This window comes from Erigeron canadensis, chromosome 4 (assembly GCF_010389155.1).
Source record: "Erigeron canadensis isolate Cc75 chromosome 4, C_canadensis_v1, whole genome shotgun sequence".
Classification (NCBI taxonomy): Eukaryota; Viridiplantae; Streptophyta; class Magnoliopsida; order Asterales; family Asteraceae; genus Erigeron; species Erigeron canadensis.
The window spans coordinates 24,988,080-25,010,447 of NC_057764.1; the positions used below are offsets into that span (position 1 = coordinate 24,988,080).

The following is a 22,368-nucleotide window of genomic DNA, read 5'->3' on the forward strand; positions in this document are numbered from 1 at the left end:
AAGAAAGAATGGAAGAATAAATTTATTTATATGATTTTCAGTTTTCGTCCCTTAAGTAGCAATTTTTCACTTTTCGTCCCTCAAGTAACTATTTTTTCACTTTTCGTCCCTCGGTGTAAGGTGAAATGACATTAGTATCTTCACGTGTCTAGCACGTGCGTATGTTAACGGCTATTTTTTTAACGCCGTAAGGCCAAAGGACGTTTATTGAAAAACTTGTCCAACTTTAGGGTGAAAATTGTAGTTTTCAAAGTTTAGGGATTAAAAGTGAAAAACGTGCCAACTTTTAGGACGAAAAGTGTAATTTACTCATTTATATATGTGTGTGTGTGTGTGTATATATATATATATATATATACAAGGAGACATAAAGAGTGTGAAGCCAGCGGTGGTTGCAGTGGGGTCATGGTGGTGCTCGGTTGGGGGAAGTCTGACGGTGTGGGGGAGATATATAGGGTTATTTTGATTTTTGGGATGTATTATGTATATATATGAATGAATGAGTGTGCATATTTTATATATGTAAAATGTAATAAGAGTAAATTACATTTTTCGTTCCTGAAGTTGGTACGTTTTTCACTTTTGATTTCTAAACTTTAAATATTACAATTTTGACCCTAAAGTTGGCCAATTTTTTCAATAATCGTCCTCTGACCATACGACGTTAAAAAATGGCCGTTAACGTTAGGGGTGTAAATGAGCCGAGCGTGAGCTTTAGTATATAAACTCGATAGTGCTCGAGCTCGAGATCGTTTAAGGAGCTCGGGCTCGAGCTTGTTCGAGCTTTAGTATATAAACTCGAGTTGGGCTCGTGATTTGTTAAGAAAGTTCGAGCTCGGCTCGTTTGTCAAAAAAATAAACAAATATGAGTTTGGCATGTTTAGGCTTATATGAAAGCTCTATTAATATAATAAATGTATATATATTATTATTATTATATTATATATGAAAGCTCGTTTAGGCTCGCGAGCTTAATCGAGTTATAAATTCAAAGCTCGAGCTCGTTTAGTAAACGAGTCAACAGTTAAGCTCGAATTCGGCTCGAAACGAGCTTTTTTCGAATCGAGTTCGAGTATTTCGCGAGTAGGCTTGACTCGTTTACACCCCTAGTTAACGTACACACGTGCTAGACACGTGAGGGTACTAATGTCATTTCACCTTACACCGAAGGACAAAAAGTGAAAAAATAGCTACTTGAGGGATGAAAAGTGAAAAAGTAGCTACTTGAGGGATGAAAATGAAAATCATACAAATAAATTTATTCTTCCATTCTTTCTTTTCTGATCATCTTCTCCGATCATTTTTACCGATGGAATATTCCAACTAGACATTTATATTCCAAATGACATTAGTACCTTTTTTTAACGCCGTAAGGCCAAAGGATGATTATTGAAAAAATTGGCCAACTTTTGGGTCAAAATTGTAACTTTTAAAGTTTAGGGATCAAAAGTGAAATACGTGCCAACTTTAGGGACGAAAAGTATAATTTACTCATGTAATAAATAAAAGAATATAATGATTACAGAAAAAGGAGTCAAAGTGGTGGAAATGTCATAAGTACCCCTCACGTGGGTGGCACGTGGAGGGGTTAACAAAGAGTAGATAACGGTTGACCGGTCAAAGGACCATACGTGAACCTTATCCACCTATAAAGGATTGCCAGTGAGGTTTTGAATTAGAAAGGATAAAAGGTGATCATTTTGATAAACCACAGGGACGATCTGTGTCATTTACTAAAAAAAAAAGTTAGTGGTCAAACAAATTTAAAAAATATAAATATTTTTATTTTAATAACTTCGATGGAGTTTCTAGTTCCATTTCATGGCTAGTAAAATCAGCCTCTGATTTCTTTTCATGACTTTGGTAAGACATAAACGAAGGATTGAGAACTAGCCGACTTACAGCACAAAACCAAGACACAAAAAATATCCTTTGTTACCAATTAAATTTAATATCTTAAGAAACCTATAATAATAATCACAACTTAAGAGCTGCTATGGCTTCTGGTTTAAAATCAACCCTCATACCCAAAACTCTCCTAACTTCAGCCGGGGTAAGTCTCCAAGTCATGGGTCCTGAATTATCACCCCAGAAATCCAAAATCTCAGACACCTTCTCCAAGTCAAGTATGGTAGCCATTTGAGTTAACCTGGAAAACTTATCCCTAACAGTCCTTTGGGTCATGCATGAGAAATAGCTAACCAGAGCCCTCACGTCTCGGTCTAGCTGCAGACCTCCAAGCTGACTAAATCTTTTTTGCATCATAATAAGTTCAAGCCTTTTTACAATAAAGTCGATCACCAAATGAACAAACGAGTCATAGTTGTTGGCAGTCATTAGAGACTGGAGCCATCCTGAGTTAGTCTCGACAGCATGAAGAAGTCTCTGGACCCATGGATCATTTACCTCGTTTTCTGCATATTCAGCTTCAGAGAGCTCGTAACTAACGGTTGCAACACTGTCTAACACGGGTCGGATTCGGAGTGTGATTGTTCCTACAAGCTGCTCTAAACCAGCAACTAAGGTTTTCTTGAAGGCATTGCTCAACTCCCCCAACTCAGATAGACACCACTTGATCCTTTCTCTATCAGCTGGAGCAGGAAATACCTGATAGAACCACTATTGTTAGATCATGTTTAATCAACAATACCCCCCTTGAGACTAGTTTAAAAAGAATAACATTGGTAAGGTGGCAGTATTAACGTGATTACTCATGAACGGGCACCCAGATTATGCTTTAGTTTTAATGGGTCAAAAAGATAATAGTACAACAGAATCTATAAAGGAAACAAGCAAAATGGGAAGAATGTTATCCAAAGTGTAGCGTTAGTTCATAAAACAGCCCAAACCATTCTATTCAAAAACTAACAATGACAAGTACTCAAAAAGTAGAAGTTTTTATCACTTTTGACGAGCCAAGATTTATACAAATGGACAAAATGGTGATCCAGGTCAGCCAAATCCTGCATGACTCAACACGAAAACATAAGTTACCCAATTTGACTCAACCCACTCCACCCGACTCACAACTTCCCACTTCTCTTGATGATACACTAAGACTCTTCCATGACTTTCTTAAACTTGGCAAGGGAAGTCTATGTGAACATTCTTTCCCTTGCACATTGACATTTTCTATGCAAGTCAGACACAAGACCTTCTGATCAGAAAAAAGTAATTTTGCCAAGTACTCAGACTGACCTTTTTATCGCGATGTTTTTTATTAGTGCAATGTTAACATGTAGAAAAACAGATGGCCAATATAAAAGGAGAAAAAAACAAAAAAAAACAATCCTAAAACATAACGATACATCCAGCTCACATCAAGAAGTTCAAATGCCTATAAATTACAATTACTAATACATGTGTATGCACACCATTTCTTCAAGAGTGCAAGCAAACAAACCAAGTATGCAGACAACAACCATCTAAGCTTCGTCATTTTGATATGTATAGCTAAAAAGGGTGCATGACCATGAACTATTACAGTTATAACCAAATCGGTCACAGTTCAGCAGTTTAACTTATAAAAAACACAGGAGTTGTGCACAGTTTATATCACTTAACTAATGATGTCCACCATACATACAAAATCATATATATGTTTCCAAATTCCAATCTTCAAATGTATAAATATTGTCTTTGCAAAAGCTTTCAGAAAGTGTTATCTACACACTGAAAATATAATTCTAATACCCCACAGTGTGCCAGGTGGCCAAATGTTCTCTACATATATCAAAACAAAACTCCACAGCATTCAACCAAGGAACCATGTCGTAATGTTCATCAGTCTTGCACTAAAGCACATCTCACCAAAGGCAAATAGAAAATGATCAACATGAATACTACATAAAAGCATACTACGTAGATGTGCATCAAGCAAGCCTATGGAGCATACTGGGAACTATATTTAGTAAACTTTTAAGGTGCAAGAATCAAACCAAAAGTTATAGTTTCACGAAAAGAGACGATACTTTCCAGGAGAGGTCCTGGGTTCGAGTCTTGCCAAAGGCAAACTTGAGATAATCAGGGGGGATTATTAAGTGGTTAACATTCACCTGGACATTAGCCTGGCTGGGGGATTAATGGGTGCCAAATGGTACATGGGATTAGGGAGTTCCCATCCAATTACCCTTTTTTTTTATGAAACATGCAAAATATTAATGAACATGTAGAATTGGACTATAAGTACTCACCTTAGCACATTTCTCTTCAATCTCATGTCGTAGTTTCAGGGCATACTCACTGCTCACATCCATATTATTCAACGCGGTAGCAATATCAATTCCAGTTTTCTGAACCCCAACACCACCCAAAAATAGCTTTCCTACAAGATTAGGCTCCCTCATTTTCTGCTGCAAAGCATCAGTATACTCACCAGCAAGCAAACTCACAGCACCACTCAACGTTGCAATAACAGAATTAATATTCGATGTCGATCTTGACCTATGACAGCTATCCCGTAAAACATAAAACACATCATTAACCATAGACGTTGTAAAACTATCCATTAAAGGCCCATCAATCTTGATTGCCTTCCTAACATTCTCAACCATACAAAACCCTTCCAAAACCACATAATAACTCGTCATATCTTGAGCAACTTTACTAAAATTGCCACTCCTAAAGGACTTAGTAGCTTTAGGAACTAATTCTGGAGCAACATGACTCAACCCTTTTATCTTCGAAACCATATATTCCGTATACTCCTCACCTAACTGTGTAAGTAACAATATCTCGTCCAAAAACACCTGAATTTTCCTCGGATCAGGCCCTTCATTCGACATCAAATCACTCTTATACGAATTAATTTCCGACGTCAACTTAGACAACTTACGATACTCCATATACTTTTTCAAAATCAAACTACCTCTTGAATCACACTCTTCTTGTAACTCACATATCGCATAAACAATCCCATCTTCCGCACACAAACTCATCAAAACATCCACATTCTCTTCAACTGCCAACGCAATATCCCTAAACAAATTATTCAAACACTTAACAAAATTCACCTCACCCTGACCCGTTTCCATCCCCTCACACAATTGCTCAAACTCGACTTTAGACCTCAAATTAATCACCTTTCTCAAATAACTAACGTAAACTTGCAACCCTTCTTCTTCCAACCCTAACGGCGAATACAACTTAATAAACCTCAAAACCGACTCATGATCACGTTTCTCGACACCCAATCCTAACCTCTTCCTAACAATACTCTCCAACTCTTTCTTATACCCTAACATCCTATCTCGTTGATCACAACCGGAATCTTTAAACTTAGCATCGATACTAAAAAACGTCTCTACGTAACTAGAAGCATTCTCAAAATCCTCAAATTCTAAGGATTTTATAACCCCATCAATACAATTAGTCTTTTTTTTTATGGCATCTAATCTTAACAAAGTTTCTCCAACACGAGATATAGCTAAATCGAGTTCGCGTACCCTTTTTAACTTCTGATCGGCTAAAATGCAAGTGGAACTAATGATTGACAACATGTGATCTGCCTCGGACTGTAGGGGGACAAGGGTGTCGGATAATTCTTTGAGGAAGTTAAGGTGCTTGTCGAGATCTGGTCGGAGATTTAAGCGTGATTCGAGATGGGTGTCGAGAGTTCGTTGGTATGCTCTGAATTCGTGAAGATGACGTTGCATTGTGGTGACGTCAGTTAGGGTTTGGATTTGGGAGATTGATTTTGGGGTGCCGAATTTTGTTGATTGATTTGTTGTTGTGGTGGTGGTGGTGGTCGGCTGTTCTTCTGTTTCCGGCGGTGGTGGGGTTAGTGGTGATGACGTCATCGTTTTTTCTTTAGAAGTCATGTGCGAAATCCCAGTTTTATTTACTCAATAAACTTAACAATTAAGAATTTAATTAATTCGGAACATTTTTTTTTTACTTAATTAATAAAAACGAGAGCAAGTATCCGCACGTTACGGTGATGATATAGTGAGAATGATAGGTCATAGAGTATGATAGGTCATAGGAGATTTATATCATAGAGTGTCATAGCTAAATGTCTTAGCCGTACGGGCTCCGCCCTCGGATTTAAAAATTCGTCGAAAATATATCGAATAACATCTTTAATGAAATAGCATGAAATTTTAAGAACGCCCATATAATTTTATAATTTATCGATGTACGGTTTTTGAGATAAAAGATTTTGAAAGAATTAGTGGAATAAAATAATTTATAGAGGAGAGAGAAAGTTGTAGGCAGATGTATGATACATTATGTATTATCATGTGTACATTGTTGAAATTGAAAGTTGAAACCCTAATTGCTTTATAATATAGTATATAGATAACCGTTAACTACCAATTTTTTACTTAATTCATACAAACGTTATTTATACATTCAACACTTAATCACTAAAAAAAATGTTGTTAGAAGATGATATGTATTTAAGGGTTTTTATATCGGGGTAAAATTCTCTAAAGTTGATCCAACTTTAAATTAAATCTAAAAGTCAAGATTTAAATTTGATATTTAAATATTTATCATTAAATTTAATCAAATTTAGAAGATCTCAATTCTTTTATACGTTAATAACTAGTTGCAATAATTTTTTTTTACTTTAACTCATTATATTGATACCCACGTAATATGGTAATGGTACAACGACAGTATGGTGAGAAACAACGCCAGCGGCCACATGCTGGGTAGTATATTTTTGTACAATAACTGTTGTAAATATTGCAGTCATTTTTGGTTTTTGTCCAATTTTCCAGCCAACCAGTTTGTTGAACTTTTGAGACCTGACTCAGTTTCTATAAGCTATTATCACCTTCAGTTCACTAAATATTGCAGATTTCTTCCAAAAAACATGTCAAACATTTACAAGTTAACCATTTCCCATTTTGGTACATAAACAGCCAAACAGGCCAAATAACCTAAATGGACACCAAAACTTTTTCCTAACCGTATGACAATCAAACGGCTGCGATTTTGAAGCAAAACCTGCATATCCAATTTACATTACATATGGAATACTTCCAACTTAATATAGCCAAACGGCTTCACATTGACGTCAAAACTTGCAGAAACCACAAAATCAGTTCTCCGACCATTTGAAACAACAATACCATTTGTTCACAATATTTACCCGTTAGACACTTGCTAATACAACGACCATTCAACATTTACAACCAAAATTGGGCATAACTAAAAAGCTAAGTAATTAACGGTAATTTAAAGGAACAGTTGCAAACCATCTGCAAACATTTAATCTCAGAGATGGCTTGTTTGACGGAGGTGCTTAACTATTAAAAGGAAGACTAATTGGTGTTTAACGTTGCAAAATGAAGATAGGTTGTGAACTTTCACACATGAACTCAGGAAGTTTAACTATTAACGGAAACAACACTTATTCGGATGCATTGTTTTAACATTACCAATCTGTACTTTTCTATAATCTATTCCCAATGGGGTTTTACACATTAGAATTTCATAAAAAAAAAATGCATCCAAATAAGTATATATGATATGAGTGAGAAAAATTCCAAGAATGAGGTTATCAGAAGGGTGGACTTTGAAGTTTATACAAGTTGAATTTTAAACATTTATTGATCAAGTTTTTTAATGCAACAAAAACCTGTACCAGCTGTCCTTATAACCTTATTCATACCCCTTCCGAAGAACAACTGTTTTTCATCTTACCTTATAGAGACCAAACTGTATAGATATAAGTTTTGTTGATAAGATCAATTAAGGATACCTTCAATGGCGGCTTCATCTGTGCGTAAGAACTTCACGTATGATGTCTTTTTGAGTTTTACGGGGCAAGATACACGTAAGAACTTTGTTGATCATCTTTATGCTGCTCTTCAGCGGCAAGGAATTCACACTTTCAAGGATGACAAGAGACTCAAGAAAGGAAAACGGATTGACCAGGAGCTTCTTAAAGCCATTGAAGACTCAAAGTTCTTTATAATTGTTTTCTCCAAAAACTATGCATCATCTTCTTGGTGCTTAGATGAGCTTGTCAAGATTATGGAGTGCCACAAGACGAATGAGCAGACAGCCTATCCTGTGTTCTATGACGTGGAACCATCTGAAGTTCGCAAACAGCGTGGTGCAGTTGGCAAAGCCTTTGCTAAACATGAGGAAGAATTAGCTGATGCTAGTAAATGGAGAGACGCACTTGAAGAGGCAGCAAATCTGGCTGGGTGGGAGTTAAAGAACACTGCCAATGGGTAATCCTTAATCATCGTATCTACGCATTCATTCTTTGTGTATAGTTTGTTTAGTTCACCTACAATTATCATTGGATGTATACGGCTTATCCTAAAGCTCTCATATTAGGTTAGCATAGGAAATTTCATATTTTTTTCCATCAAATTCTTTCAAATTTTTTGAACCAAACGTCCCTTAAATGTTTATATATGACTTTTTTTTTTACTTTCGATAAAGACAATTATCCGCACATCCACATATCTATACCTATACATATATATAAAATGATAACACTGGGGTGAAACTCTAGCACGTAGTACAATCATTATGTGACCACATGGTCCCACATATGAAAGCTAGAGGTCACATGTTCAAAACTTGCCAAAGGCAAGTGGAGAAACTATATCTTGTGATCCATGTGTGACGATGATGACTTACTGGACATAACTTTATGCGGTGTGTGTTCTGAGTAGCAAGACGGTACGTGGGAATGGTCCCACGTGCCCATTTACCTTTTTTCTTTTTTAAATGATGTCTACAATGGGATTAGAACCCACAACCAACCTATAAGTTGATGTGTCAACTCAAATACCACTCGGACCAGGACCCTTGATCATGAACATACTAATTGAAAGTTCTCTTTTTACATATACAGACATGAAGCTAAACTCATCAAATTAATTGTTGAACAAATTTCACTCGAGTTACGCACCATTCATTTAGATGTTGAGGAACATCTAATAGGCATGGATGCCAGGATGCAGGATCTGGAGTTGTCCTTAGAGATCGGTATGAATGATGTTCGCATGATAGGGATCAAAGGTATTGGAGGTGGTGGGAAGACAAGTTTGGCCCAATTTATTTTCGATAATGTATCTACTTTATTTGATGGTACAAGCTTTGCTGAGAATGTTAGGGAGGCTTCAAACACCTTTGGTTTGCGGTCACTGCAAAAACAAATACTTTCAAGTGTACTCAAGAATGAAGAAGTTGCTGTAAATAGTGTTCATGAAGGGAAGAACTTGATGAAAATGAGGTTGCGTGGCATAAAAGTTCTTATTGTTCTAGACGATGTAGATCATATAAGCCAGCTTGAGGCATTAGCTGGCTCGCCTTTGTGGTTTAAACCAGGAAGTCGAATCATTATCACCACAAGAGATGAGCAAGTGTTGGTGGCACATAGGGTACAATTTATTCATAATGTCAATCTCTTAACCAATGTTGAAAGCCTCCGTCTTTTTAATAGTTATGCATATGGAACTAACATTTCAAATAAATGTTACGAAGAACTATCACATGTATTTGTAAATTACGCTGCTGGTCTTCCATTGACAATCAAAGTTTTAGGCTCTTTTCTTTGTGGTAAAGATGAGCTTGAATGGGTAGGTGCTGCAAAGAGACTCGAGACAATTCCGTTGAAGGAAACTCTCGAAAAGTTAGAATTAAGCTACATGGGCTTAGAGAATGATCACAAGGAAATGTTCCTAGATGTTGCATGTTTTTTAAAAGGTTTGTTGAAAAATGTTGCAATCGGAATTCTTGAAAGTTGTGGGTACCATGCTAGAATTGGTTTAAGAGTTCTTGAACACAAATCTCTCTTAACTATCTCCAGTGATCAATACGTGGGCATGCATGACCGCATACAAGAAATGGGTAGGAACATTGTTCGTCGTGCTAACCCAGATGAGCCCGACAAACATAGCCGACTGTGGATCCAAAATGAAATTGAGGATGTACTGACTAATGACTTGGTAAGCATTTTTATGGATTTTACTTGCAAGGTAACCGAATGCATTTTTCACTAAGTATTGACATAACTCGTGCTAATGGATTTCTAAATTTTTTATTATAGGGTACTGAAGCTACAAAAGGTGTACTAGTCAACAGAATGTTGGATCTTGGTCCTAAAATTGTAACTAAAGGTTTTGGAAACATGAAAAATCTTCGATTTCTTCATGTTGGTAGGAGAATATCGGACAGATTTGTGTATCACTGGGTTTGTAAAAAGGAGTATGATCAAGTTAGCAAAAACTTACCAGACGGGTTAAGATAACTTACATGGGATTATTACCCTCAAAAGTCTTTACCAAAGACATTTCAAGGAAGTAATCTTGTTACACTTGAAATGCAATCAAGTGAAATCGTTGAGCTATGGCCAGGGGGAGACAGAACGGCCGGTACAATGGTATATTATTTGTCCAGATTAATGCTATATACCGGATGGATTGATTCATCAATGAAAAATGCTACACAAGATCGTTACTACCACAATATTAAAGTTTTTTCTATAAACCCTTATAATTTTGTTAACAAGTTACAAAATTTGATATGATCGATATACCCCTACATATATTTGGTCAAATTTGATATGATTGATATAACCCTACATATTTTTTTTATTTTTATTATGAAAAAATATTTGAAAAAAATTAGCCACCAGTGAGAACTACCATATATAAGAAGTCATCGGATGTCACCGGTAAAAAGTACTTCCTCCCACCGCATTGCGCGGGCACTTGCTCATTTTTATTAATTATTTCCTTTTTCCCTTTTGCTTACTTCAGGTTCTGAACAATCTCAGATTCCTAAACCTCAGGAATTCAAAGCTGAAGATGCTTGACCTGGGGAAGACCCCAAATCTCTTGAAGTTGGATCTTAAAGACTCGTATTATCTGGTGGAACTTCAATCACCAATTGGTTGTCTAAAAAACCTTGTCTACTTAAACTTAATAAACTGCATGAACTTAAAATCGTTTTCATTTATCAAACAGTTGGAGTCTCTTGAGATTCTTTGTCTAGCCCACTTAAATCTGATAGAGTTCCCAGATATAATCCCATGGCACCGCAACAGTTCTTTGCAAGAGCTACAGTTTAGATGCAACAATATAATAGAGCTACCCTCGTCAATTGGAAATCTTCAGAAGCTTGTTTATCTAGATCTTTATTCTTGCAGAAACCTTAGGAATCTTCCTAGAAGCATTTGTGATTTACGAAGTTTAAGATATCTTGATCTCCAGCATTGTTATAATCTTGAAGAATTACCTAAAGAAATTGGCCAAATGGAATGTTTAGAGAAACTAGATTTGGGTTTTACACGAATTAGATCTCTTCCGGATAGCATTTGTTTGTTGACACGCCTGAAAAAACTCATTCTTCAACAGACGAAACTTCAGAAGTTGCCTGGACAGATTGGCCAATTAAGATGTCTTCAGACGCTAGATTTAACAAGCTGTGATCAACTAGAAGATATTCCTGAGGACATTTGTAGGCTGATAAATCTGAAACATATAGCTCTCGGTTTTTGTGTTACAATTATGATAAAGCCCGAGGTACGTGAAAGTATACTTGTAATGTTAGAAAGTATGGAAGGTTTGAAAATCTCACCAAAAAACTTAAAATCCAAACGGAGTCGCAATATAATCACACGACAATCTAGATAAGTTATCTTAAAATAAATTTGCAAGCTACATGAAACAGGACGAAGCAGATGGCGCGCTGATAAGCATAGGACTGACAGGGAATTTCAAGAATGAGATATGGTCTTGGTTAAACTTCACCCTTTTGCACAACAATCTCTGAAGAAACATCATAATAGAAAGCTCTCTTCCAGATACTTTGGTCCATTTCAAGTTTTGCAGAAGATTTGGAAGGTTGCATATAAGCTGGCTTTACCTCCAGAGGCCCAGATGCATCATACATTCCATGTGTCCCTTCTTAAGCAAGCTCATGGCTCCAAATTGCCAGTTATTCCTCTGCCTCAAGCTCAGAAGTGGTCTCTTCATCCGCGGTCTATTTTGGACAGGAAAATTGAAAAATGAGGCAACAAGGCTGCAGTAAAGGTTCTTATCCATTGGGAGGGTCTCCCCATTACTGATGCTTCATGGGAGTTTGCAGATGAGATTCAGACCCGCTACCCAGATTTTGCTTTTTGAGGACAAAAAGTTGTTAAGGGAGGGGTATTTTGTAAGATTCAGACCCGTAGCCCCGGTATTTTTACATTACATCTGCCTATACCAGCCTCAAAAAAACACAAAATCACCTTCTGCATATAGTCGTATATGACATAGACACCTAAGGAGTCTCCCCTGCCATGCTCTACTGATTATTTAGACGAGCTCCCATAGCCAAAGTGGTCTGTTCACATAGTACTAATCTCACAGTACTTTCTTGTTCAGTTGGTTGTTTTACTTCTGGATTTTGAAAATTTGGAGCAATGATAATTTGTTCTAGCCAAAATCATACTGATGTAATTACAAATTTAGTTGTAGTTAGATCTATAAAAAGAATTATAAAAAAAGTTGGACAACAAAGAGGACTAAACAGCCATTTGATACCTATTTACATTGAAGCTTAGGTGACTAACGTATTTAGGAAACAGTTGCCGCGTGCAGAAAAACATGTCAAAAAAATTAAATAAAAACCTTCAAATCAACCGAAACCAGGGAGGGCTCGAGCCTACAACTAGGTAGTCGACAGAAAGCGCTCTAGAAAATATGAACTTTGTATGATCACCTGATGACATTCGACAGAAATCAGGTGATGTATTGACACAGTTACACAGAATTGCTGGCTCATTGAATACAAAATTTTAAGTCATAGATGACATAATTCAAAAAGACATACAAACTCCTACACTTGTCAAAATAGATACTCCGTACTATTATGTAAGTCACATCTGTTCTTTAATACTTTGGTCAGTTATCAAACCAACTAATGTTAGAATTGAAATCCTTCAACTTTTATGCAAACTAACTGCTTTATACACAAAACTGCATCTAAATTATTAGCATCATAAGTGTTGATAGGCAGTCATCAAGTTAGGTATGTTGAGAGCTTGTTCTATATTCACATTCCAGCACTATAGCAAATGATTCGATTCAAGCTTTTAGCTGAAGAAAGTACGGATCTCTAGTGGGTATCACATGCAGGTCAGTTGACCCCTTGTTGAGCCCAGAGGTTGGTTAATAAGGATTTAGAGTCTCAAACTCTCATTATCCAAGTTGTGTTGTAGATTGCGCCTTTCCAGTATTTTCTTCAGGGCATAAGAACATCTGTGAAAGGACGAATGTTATTATTAGTACAGGAAGAAAGACGATATCTAACAGCAAATACTCAATGAGGTAATGTGAAGGCTACTAAAATCGTGAAGCCATAAATCATTTACTCTCCCTTATTACTGGTTGCACCTCAAACTAAGCAAGGTTTTTCTCACTTAATGCAGTTCTCTAAATTATTAAGTTGTATCTGATATTCAATTGTATATCTTGCTTTCACTACCTAACATATTTAGTAAAAAGTGTTGGCCTTCTCATCATAAACCATCTAATAATACTTGTAATCAAAAAATGATATGTAAAAGGTCATTTGAAATTAATATGTGAAACAGTATCTAAGAAAACTTACCTCCATGGTAGGTGGTCAATGAACATACTAGGGGATACAACCATATCCATAAAGGCTTCTCTATTTGCCACATAAGCTACATATTCACATTGTGCATCTGGAGTAGCCCATCGTTTGTATAGAGGTATGTCATCGCTTTTCTTCTTAGGGACTATATGAATGACTGTGCCTGGCAGAAACAGTTCTCTGAAGTTCTCAGATGACTCTTCTTTTCGTGATGGCATGGCTTCCATAAACTGTAATAAGAGATTATCACGTGAGTCTCCGTCATCGGAAGACTGGTAATAAGGATTAGACAATCTGTTCAATGGATCATTTCCATCATGGTCGGCGTTTGAACTATCGCCCATCTCCATATCATACCAAAGGTTGAAATCTTTCAGTGGTTCCCGAACACTCTCTACAATGATTTCGATAGGAATGTATTAAGATTGTTAACTACTAACACACAACAAAATTTGCAGGAAATGAATACAGTAAACATGCAATATTTTGCTAACTACTAAGGTGGCATTTTAACCCATTTTCCAATGAATGGGTTGATTCAGATTATGTTTTATTAACATTACACATGGATAATATATAACGAAAACAGAATTGGGCCATTCAGGTTGAGAGTTGCCATAAACATTTTGCTGCATACAACCCTAAAATGTTTGATTAATATAAGATAGTCATACTTTTGATGCACTCATTATTTACCAAAAAAAAAAAAAGAGGAAATGAAAAAGAAAGAAAGAAAGAAAATGGATCAAAAAAGTGCTTCAAGCAACCGACACTAAAAAAGTGATTGGACCCATTACCCAACCCACCTGATCCGTCTAATTTCCATCTCTACAAGCATCTATGGTTGTAGTTGGGATTCTCATGATACAAATTCTGCGAATTTAGAAGAGTATTACTAGGTACCATGCATACGTTCACTGTGATTATAGTGCATGTTTTCTCTAATGAATGGCGATGAGCTCGACGCAGAAGCTGGAGACTCTTCCTCTTTGCTCCACAGATAGGTGCTTACTGAAAGAAATCGACGTGCAAGTTTTTGAATTATGGCCGAATCAGCATCTGCATCATTTGATAGTGCCAGCATGGCATCTGTTTGTAACCTCATGATTGAAGCAACCGAAAGGCGTGATGAGAATTCATTATCATACACAAGGCTACAGAAGATATGATATGAAACTCTGTCAATAACTAGTTGTGACAAAAATAAAAGAAACTATTAAGGTATAATGGTACTGTAATACCTTGTTACAAACCCCGAACATGCATTAGCTAAGACTAAATCCACACATGGAAGTGGTCCATAACTGTATACATGTAACCGAGAATATCGTCCATATAACTGTTCATAAAAACAGGAAAATTAGAAATGTATGAGTAAAATGAATTTAACTTTGGTGCAGATTATTCAGTTCAGTTACTGTTCATTTTCATACTAAATTTTGAAATTTCAGAAATGGATAATAATAACTGGGCTTCATGGCTGAAATTCGTGAGACAACTTGGAAACTTTATTTAACCATAAATATTGCTCAAGTGTGGGCTATTTGGTGGAGGGGTTTTACCGGGGCATGAGTTGTGCGGCCTGTGCATGTCGGTACCAATGTGGTATCAGGGATCGGGGTGTTCCCTCCAATCTACACCTTTTACCAAACTTGAAACTTGCACAAAATATGAGTCCTTGACTTTGAATTCCAACTACATGCTTTTTGTAGGCTAGATTTAGGTTTTGATTCGTGTTAAATTGAATGTTTATAAATTGTTTTTAAATATTGACTTTTAGGAAGATATAAAATGCCAAAATGGCACGATCAAATGATGTAGACAAGAAGAAGAAAGAAATGTTTGTTATATAGAAGTTAAGCATTAAAAGGAAAAAGAATCCCATGGCTGACATACAGGTCACTGCATATGCATCACTTGATGGATATTCACTCACGTTGTTCAAAACTTGAACTTTGTTTTCATGACAATTGTCAACGCGTAACAAGTCTCTGTACTAACTACTAAGCATATAGGTATATGGAGACAATAAGACCAAAGTTAATTTACTCTAACGGAAAGATTGAGACTGTACCTTCAAACCTAGCATTGCAGCTATAGCTCCACCAAGGGAATGTCCCACAACACAAAGGTTGTACCCTTCACATTCACATCCAGCTCCCAGCAATGAAGCAAGCAATCCACCTTCCTGAAATTCTGATTCGTTGTTTAAATAGTAAGAATTTATCTCAAGTAGAAAGCAGTGTAAATTTGATACCGTAGTCAGAAGCTGTTAGAAAGATATATAAAACATTCATTGAATGGGGAATTCCCAAAAGTATGTTTATTCCATACCTTTCTTTTCGGGATTTCCATCAATTTGCTCATACAGATCCCGTGCAGCCTCCACTATACCAGCATGCCCATAATGTGATGAACCTGGCGGAATAAGATTATCACTGTGACAACGGGGAGGAAGAAGGATTCTGGTCATGAAAATGTTGCCATAAGACATAAGTTACTCCATATGCAAGGGGATAAAAACAATGTTATAAGTCAGAAAATGCTACTAATTGGAAAGAGAGGATGTCATTGATTTATTTGTGTGAGAATCCAAGCATGCAACTCATTAAGTAATGGCTTATGGCGATAAAACATAATAGCAATAAACAAAATACAGATGTATACTCGAATTCAGAAAAAAAAAGGAAGGAGAGAGAGAGAGAAAGAGAACATACTATATCAAACCCTCTAAATCTTCTGCATCAAGCATGCATTCCCTGCTTAGACCATCAGTGAGGAGATCTTCAGGAGTTTCAGTTCCCCTCACACAAATCACTACAGATTTTAGGAGATGGAGAACCACAACAAAATATGCTGCTTCACACCTTGCCTGAAAAGCCGCATTGCACATGGATATGAGGCATTTAGAAAATAGTCATCAAGTAACTTTGACTCTTAAACTAAAGATTTAGCTGACTGCGTAACCACTCTATATAGACTCTTAGTTTTGGTTATATATAAAAAAAAATATTTAGCCAGAAATTATACAAACCTGACAGACACGGCCTTGTCGAAGTGAATCAGCAGGCAAATTAATATATCTCAAAAAAGCCCTTGCATGACCTCGCCACCAATTGTCACCTTTGAGTTTTGGAAGGCTACAGGAAATTGGAACTGTCAGTCACTACAGATGTAAAATTTATCATATCATACAGAGTATTACCCAGAGAAGACATGTCCATTCTAAAATGTCCTATATTAGCTCAAATAAAAAAACTATTCGATAACTTCTGATTTAACTATGCTGATATACTCATGTTCATTATCACAAATTATTAATGGAACTGTTTTCGGCCCACTGGCTACTTCCAAATATTATTTCTTAAGGGCGCTTTTAGATACTTCACTAATAGTTGAATACTCGAAATTTAAAAGGCAGTAAAATGGATCAGAAAGGAGTCTTTATGGTGCACCTGCGCCGAGTCCAAGGGGCCAAAACCCCTTGTCTATATAACCATGCACAAAGAAAGATTATAGGATTCCTTCCAACATCAAGCAAAGGACCCTGAGCCAAGAAAATAGTTATCCTCGATAAAATTATCATAGCAAGTTACAAAAAGATCTTAGCTCTGAAAAGACCGTATAGGCAGCCTCGGCAAATAAATGAAAATCAACAGCTCCTTGAATCAGTTCTTTAGGTGCCTCCACGATTTCCTCTTCAAATTTAGACATTGAACGCTCTCTTCGCAACAAAGCAAGGCCTGATTGGAGTAACTAATCAAGTCATGATAATAACTACAGCATAAATGAGTTCTGAATAAGCAGGGGAATCAAACCAAGTGAAGCATGCTACTTCTTAAATGACACTTTTGCACAGTACACAAAATACCCATCTTCTACTTGGTTTTCAAGGGTTTGTGGGAGTATGGGACTATTGGTAAAGGGTCACCTCGCAAAATATAGTTTAAAAATTTGATTTTGGGCTTACTAGTAGGAATCGAGTATTATTACAATGCCTCCCTCCATCCCATGATTATACTTGGTCCATCTTACCATTTTAGTTGGTCCCAAAAATATTGCTCATTACTAAAAGCGGATAGAATAGATTGGTTGAGCCTCCCATAACTCCCCTAGTTGTAATTAATGTTACCCAAAAATTCAAAGCGATAGATACATAAAAAAGGCAAAGTGGTTCTTTAAGTAAAGAGCAGGCTGCAACAAATGCATTATCACAAAATGTTGTATCACTTAATCATGTGATTTTTGTTATTATATAAAAAGGATGGACCTGCCAAGAGTTCAAGATGTCCTTTTCCAGATGCACGATAAGAAACAAGGTCACCCAGTAACTGTGCCACTGAGAAAACTTCATCTTCATCCATTACAGACCTAAATATAGAAAGATGTGAATTGAGAAAAATCAATGGCATGTGTAGGATTTGTGACTTGTAGACTAAACAAAATTGCAGAAGCTTACAAGTATCTGACACGTCCCAGACAGCACAATGCCTCACGAATGCCATGATCAAATACCTCTCGGTAATGGTGTTTCCATGCTTTGTTTTCATTTGTGTAGAATGACCTCCATCTTAACACATCTGATCCACTAAAACATTGTACCAGTGTGACAAAACACGCCATGATAATATATACCACGACCATACTATGCAGCCATGCGCTGTTAATTGTAAGAAGCTCTGCAATGACAACAATTTAAAGACAGTAAACTAATAATTATGTGCAGAAAGAACAAAATCATATGGTCATAAAGCAGAAACAAATTCATCTTATAGAGCATTATATGATCATTTTTTATTCGATTGAAGGAAAAAATTCACACACGATTACAAAATATCAAACATTATTCCCAAGTGTGACTAGGTACCACAACCTTTTGAAACTATCGTATCTTTCCTTACATTCCAAACTAATTTGCGTAAAAAAATAAAGGGGGTAAGAGCAATCATTCCAAACTAGTTAAGCACTGATGGAACCAAAAAAAAAAAAACACAAAGAAATGGCTGTCAGTTTTACCTATTATACAGTCATTAGGAGCTCGATCCTTGAAAAAGAAATTTGAAACATTGATTAGAAGGTAACTTGCTCCCAGAAACTGCAGCACTGTAATTACAAGTGCAATTCGGGTCCACAGTATCCATTTCTGGTACCTAATCTGTTAAGTGATAATAGAACTTTTGGATTAGGTGTTATAGCTACATATACCACTCATAAAACAATAATTTCATACAATGATATCTCATTGCCCATATGACCAGCTAGCACTTAATTATCTAGACAGGGATTAATCAAACACTTAAGTTGATCATCAAAAGAGAGAAAACTATTAGACCGTTATAAATAACCTTGTTATCAGATTACATTTAGAAATGAGGATTAGGAACTCGACACTAAACTATCAATATAAACTGTGCTTCGAAAGTATCGTGCATTGTTCCAATCATACTAGTTAAGAAGTTGGTAGAAGTCAACTGGTTCCCACGTTATTTCTTAATATAATAATCCAACGATTAGTTGCTAATAGAAAGTGAAGTGGGTAGGTTAAGCCTGTGTGGCCTAAACATATGCTCAAGTAGCCCTAAGAGGGAAAAATGTTAGAGATATGAAATTAACTCTATTTTATAATGAAAGTCATACTGAGATGGTATGAACCACCCTAATCACACAGACCTAAAATTGAATCCTACAAGTGAAAACCGCCATGAAGCTAAGAGCCTAAGACCACATTCAATAGCTAACATGAGCATGCAAACAACATAAATTAAACTGAAACATATAAAAGGAGCAAAACACGTCAAAAGGCCAATGCCCGGAAACAAATAAATTGTTACTGAAAAACCTAATATTAACACTTGACCAAATGTCACATTATGTTTAGCATAAACCAAATGAACAAGAACCAAAAAAAAAAAGACACTCCCACCCCCTTCCTTCTAAGACCATCCGTAACCCTTCACACTGGCTTACAGTTTTAAAATGTCGTGTAAGCTTTCACACTAAACAATTTGTACTGCAACCCTTCACACTTGTTTTCAAATTTAAACTGCCACGTCATCATTAATTTTTTATAAAAAAACATATTTTATTAAATTAATAAAAAACACATTTCATATATAAAAATACAGATACAAATACATTAATAAAAATGGATATAGCAATACATAAAATGTAGATTGTTGTAGTCAAAATGTGACAACATATTACCTTGGCCAACAGAAAAGGTATTTTTTTATTCTATAAATCTATTAGCCATTAGGGACATATACAAATAAAAATAAAAACGTGAACCAGCCCAAATCAACCTTTCACACTGGCTTTAACTCAACACATTGCCAAACTTAATTCGATTCGATTTTAAACTCAAAATTCAACCTCGGCTCGACTCTATAATCGGTTTTAAATATTACAAGAACAAGTACCGGCGCGTTGCGGCGGTAAGATGGTGAGGGTCATAAGTAGGTGATATGCGATAGGTCATAGGAGGTGATATGTGATAGATTATCATAGCCAAATGTCTTAGTCGTATGAGTTCCGCCATCGGATTTAAAAATTCGTCAAAAGTATATCGAATGACATCTCTAATGAAAGAGCATGAAATTTTGAGAACCACCATATAATTTTTATAATTTATCGGTTTTTGAGATAAAAGATTTTGAGGAATAAAATGATTTATGGATGAGAGAGAAAGTTGTAAGCATTGATGTATGGTACATCATGCATTATCATTTATACATTGTTAAAATTGAAAGTTGAAACCTATTTGCTTTATAGTATAAGTATAGATTAACTACATCAAATCAATTTTATTATCACTCCAAACCATCAACACATATAAATATATACATATGCACAATATGATATAATGAGGTGAAAATTTATATAATTTATACCCTTTGATGACGTCGAATTAAGGTTCCAACAGCACGTGCTTCAGTAGGGGAATTAATAATGGTTAAAGCCGTGGCTCTTTGTGCGAATGCAATTGGAATCATTGAAGCCAATCTTAAACATGAAATAATTAATATTATAATGAATGGAAAAACATCTGGAAATACACAGTCGGGATAAGCTGCGATGATTAAAATGAGGCTGATTATTATTAAAAGTAGGTTACAAATTCCGAGAAATATAGCGCTCCGTCTTACTTGATTTATGTGGAAATTTAACATCGTTTTTGTGAATTGATTGATGGTGTTTAGGATTCTTGCATTGGTTTGATTATTAGATCATATGGAAAATTATAATGATTAAGAATAATGATAGTAATTAGGGGAAAAGTTAAAACAGGGGTCGAAGAACAAAAAAAATTATATACTTTTTTTAATGGAAAAACCAATATGCTTCTAGCGAAGAAACATGTTTCCCCTTACAAACTCCTCCATGAAAATCACATGTATAAATATAAAATCTTTCCCCACTTCACAAAATCATGGAAGTATGGTGCTTCTAACAGCATGCTTGTTACCCCATTTTTTAAAAACATTATAATTGCGGATAATGCTAATTTTTATTCCAACTATGTTTGATATCTATACTAAACTAGATTTTAGACCCGTGTCCAACACTGGACACGGGTTTACGATATTATCAATATTAAGATCTTCATACATTTAATTCATAAAATCTTATAATTTTGAAGATATATGGTTATCAGTGTTATATTTTGCAAGTAATAATACAATAATCACATGTTCGTCACTGTCATTATTAGCTAAAACATATTCATGATATTGTTTGTCGTAGTTATTTTAGAAGGCACGTGCTACAATAATTTCTCTATTATAGGAACTTTTTTTAAACCAATTATACTAATAATGTGATTTTGCTATGAAAGATGATTAAGAATTTAAATATAAACATACTTGTGATCTTGTACTTGACATTCAAGATTTCAAGTATATGTATTTGATCATGATGCGGGTCCATCATGAGATCAGAGATGTCAAACCAGTATTTTAATTTAATTACTGTTATACGCTTTTTCAAATTACTTTCAGATTAGCCTCACGCTGAATAAGCGGCGGGCTAGATTTTTAATTTACTGCAAAATAATTAGTTTATTAGGAGTTAGTGACAAAACCCCAAACAAATTAGAATTACACATACTACTAGATTAGGTAAAGCAACGCGTCCCTTCGAACGATCCTGTAACTTACCACTAGGCTATATTACACTGACCGGGTTCTCTGCTCGTTACGTGTGTTTAGGTTAGATAGTTACTTGTACAACATAAATTTAAGGGTTTAGTGCTACGGAATGCAACAAACTATGACCGAAAAGTTATAGTGTGCACGAACTAACGATTTTCTTTATTTTATGTCGGAAACGTGCTAAAAAGTTCTATAGCATTAAAAAGTGACCTGATAAAAAGTTAACCAGTTACCATATTTGAATTTCCTCTTTGACTGCTTACTTTTTACATGGAATAATATATTTATCAAAAAAAACAAAAAGGCTTTATTTACAACCATAAATCTGTTTCACACTAGAAATGAAAAACAAACCCCATCCAATAACTTGATTTACAACCATAAATCAAATTACTAACTAAACCCTTTGTAATACTGTATGTAAATTTAAACACATCAATGGGCCTAGGATTGGGACTTACCTTTTCCTATTCTTATGATCTTATCTATAACTATTTATAAGTTGATTACCAACCATCGGCATTGTATGGTAAAAGTAAGTAGATCATAAGCAACCGTCGTGGGAGATAAACAGGAAATATGTTTCTATGGAAGTTTGCGAGGCCATCAATGATGAAGATAATGATCACCATGAAAA

General features: G+C 35.7%; 2 protein-coding genes and 1 pseudogene across 2 annotated transcripts; 1 reads left to right on the forward strand and 2 right to left on the reverse strand.

Annotated features, from left to right (window-relative positions):
• Positions 1-1,880: 1,880 nt before the first annotated feature.
• LOC122597222 (conserved oligomeric Golgi complex subunit 4-like) lies at positions 1,881-5,798 on the reverse strand. The gene is made up of 2 exons (XM_043769845.1): positions 4,194-5,798; positions 1,881-2,607 (listed from the first exon to the last, which is right to left on the reverse strand). The coding sequence occupies exons 1-2, from the start codon at positions 5,796-5,798 to the stop codon at positions 1,978-1,980; spliced, it is 2,235 nt and encodes a 744-aa protein (XP_043625780.1). The 3' UTR covers positions 1,881-1,977.
• Positions 5,799-6,603: 805 nt separating this feature from the next.
• Positions 6,604-11,705, forward strand: LOC122597223 (annotated as a pseudogene).
• A 1,034-nt stretch (positions 11,706-12,739) lies between these two features.
• Positions 12,740-20,821, reverse strand: LOC122597873. Its single transcript, XM_043770454.1, has 14 exons — positions 20,472-20,821; positions 18,598-18,736; positions 18,041-18,260; positions 17,852-17,952; positions 17,203-17,324; positions 17,037-17,128; positions 16,616-16,721; positions 16,299-16,453; positions 15,916-16,019; positions 15,656-15,777; positions 14,823-14,920; positions 14,485-14,735; positions 13,576-13,975; positions 12,740-13,223 (listed from the first exon to the last, which is right to left on the reverse strand). Exons 1-14 carry the CDS (start codon positions 20,748-20,750, stop codon positions 13,145-13,147), a joined length of 2,268 nt encoding a protein of 755 aa, XP_043626389.1. The 5' UTR covers positions 20,751-20,821; the 3' UTR covers positions 12,740-13,144.
• Between the last annotated feature and the right edge of the window lie 1,547 nt (positions 20,822-22,368).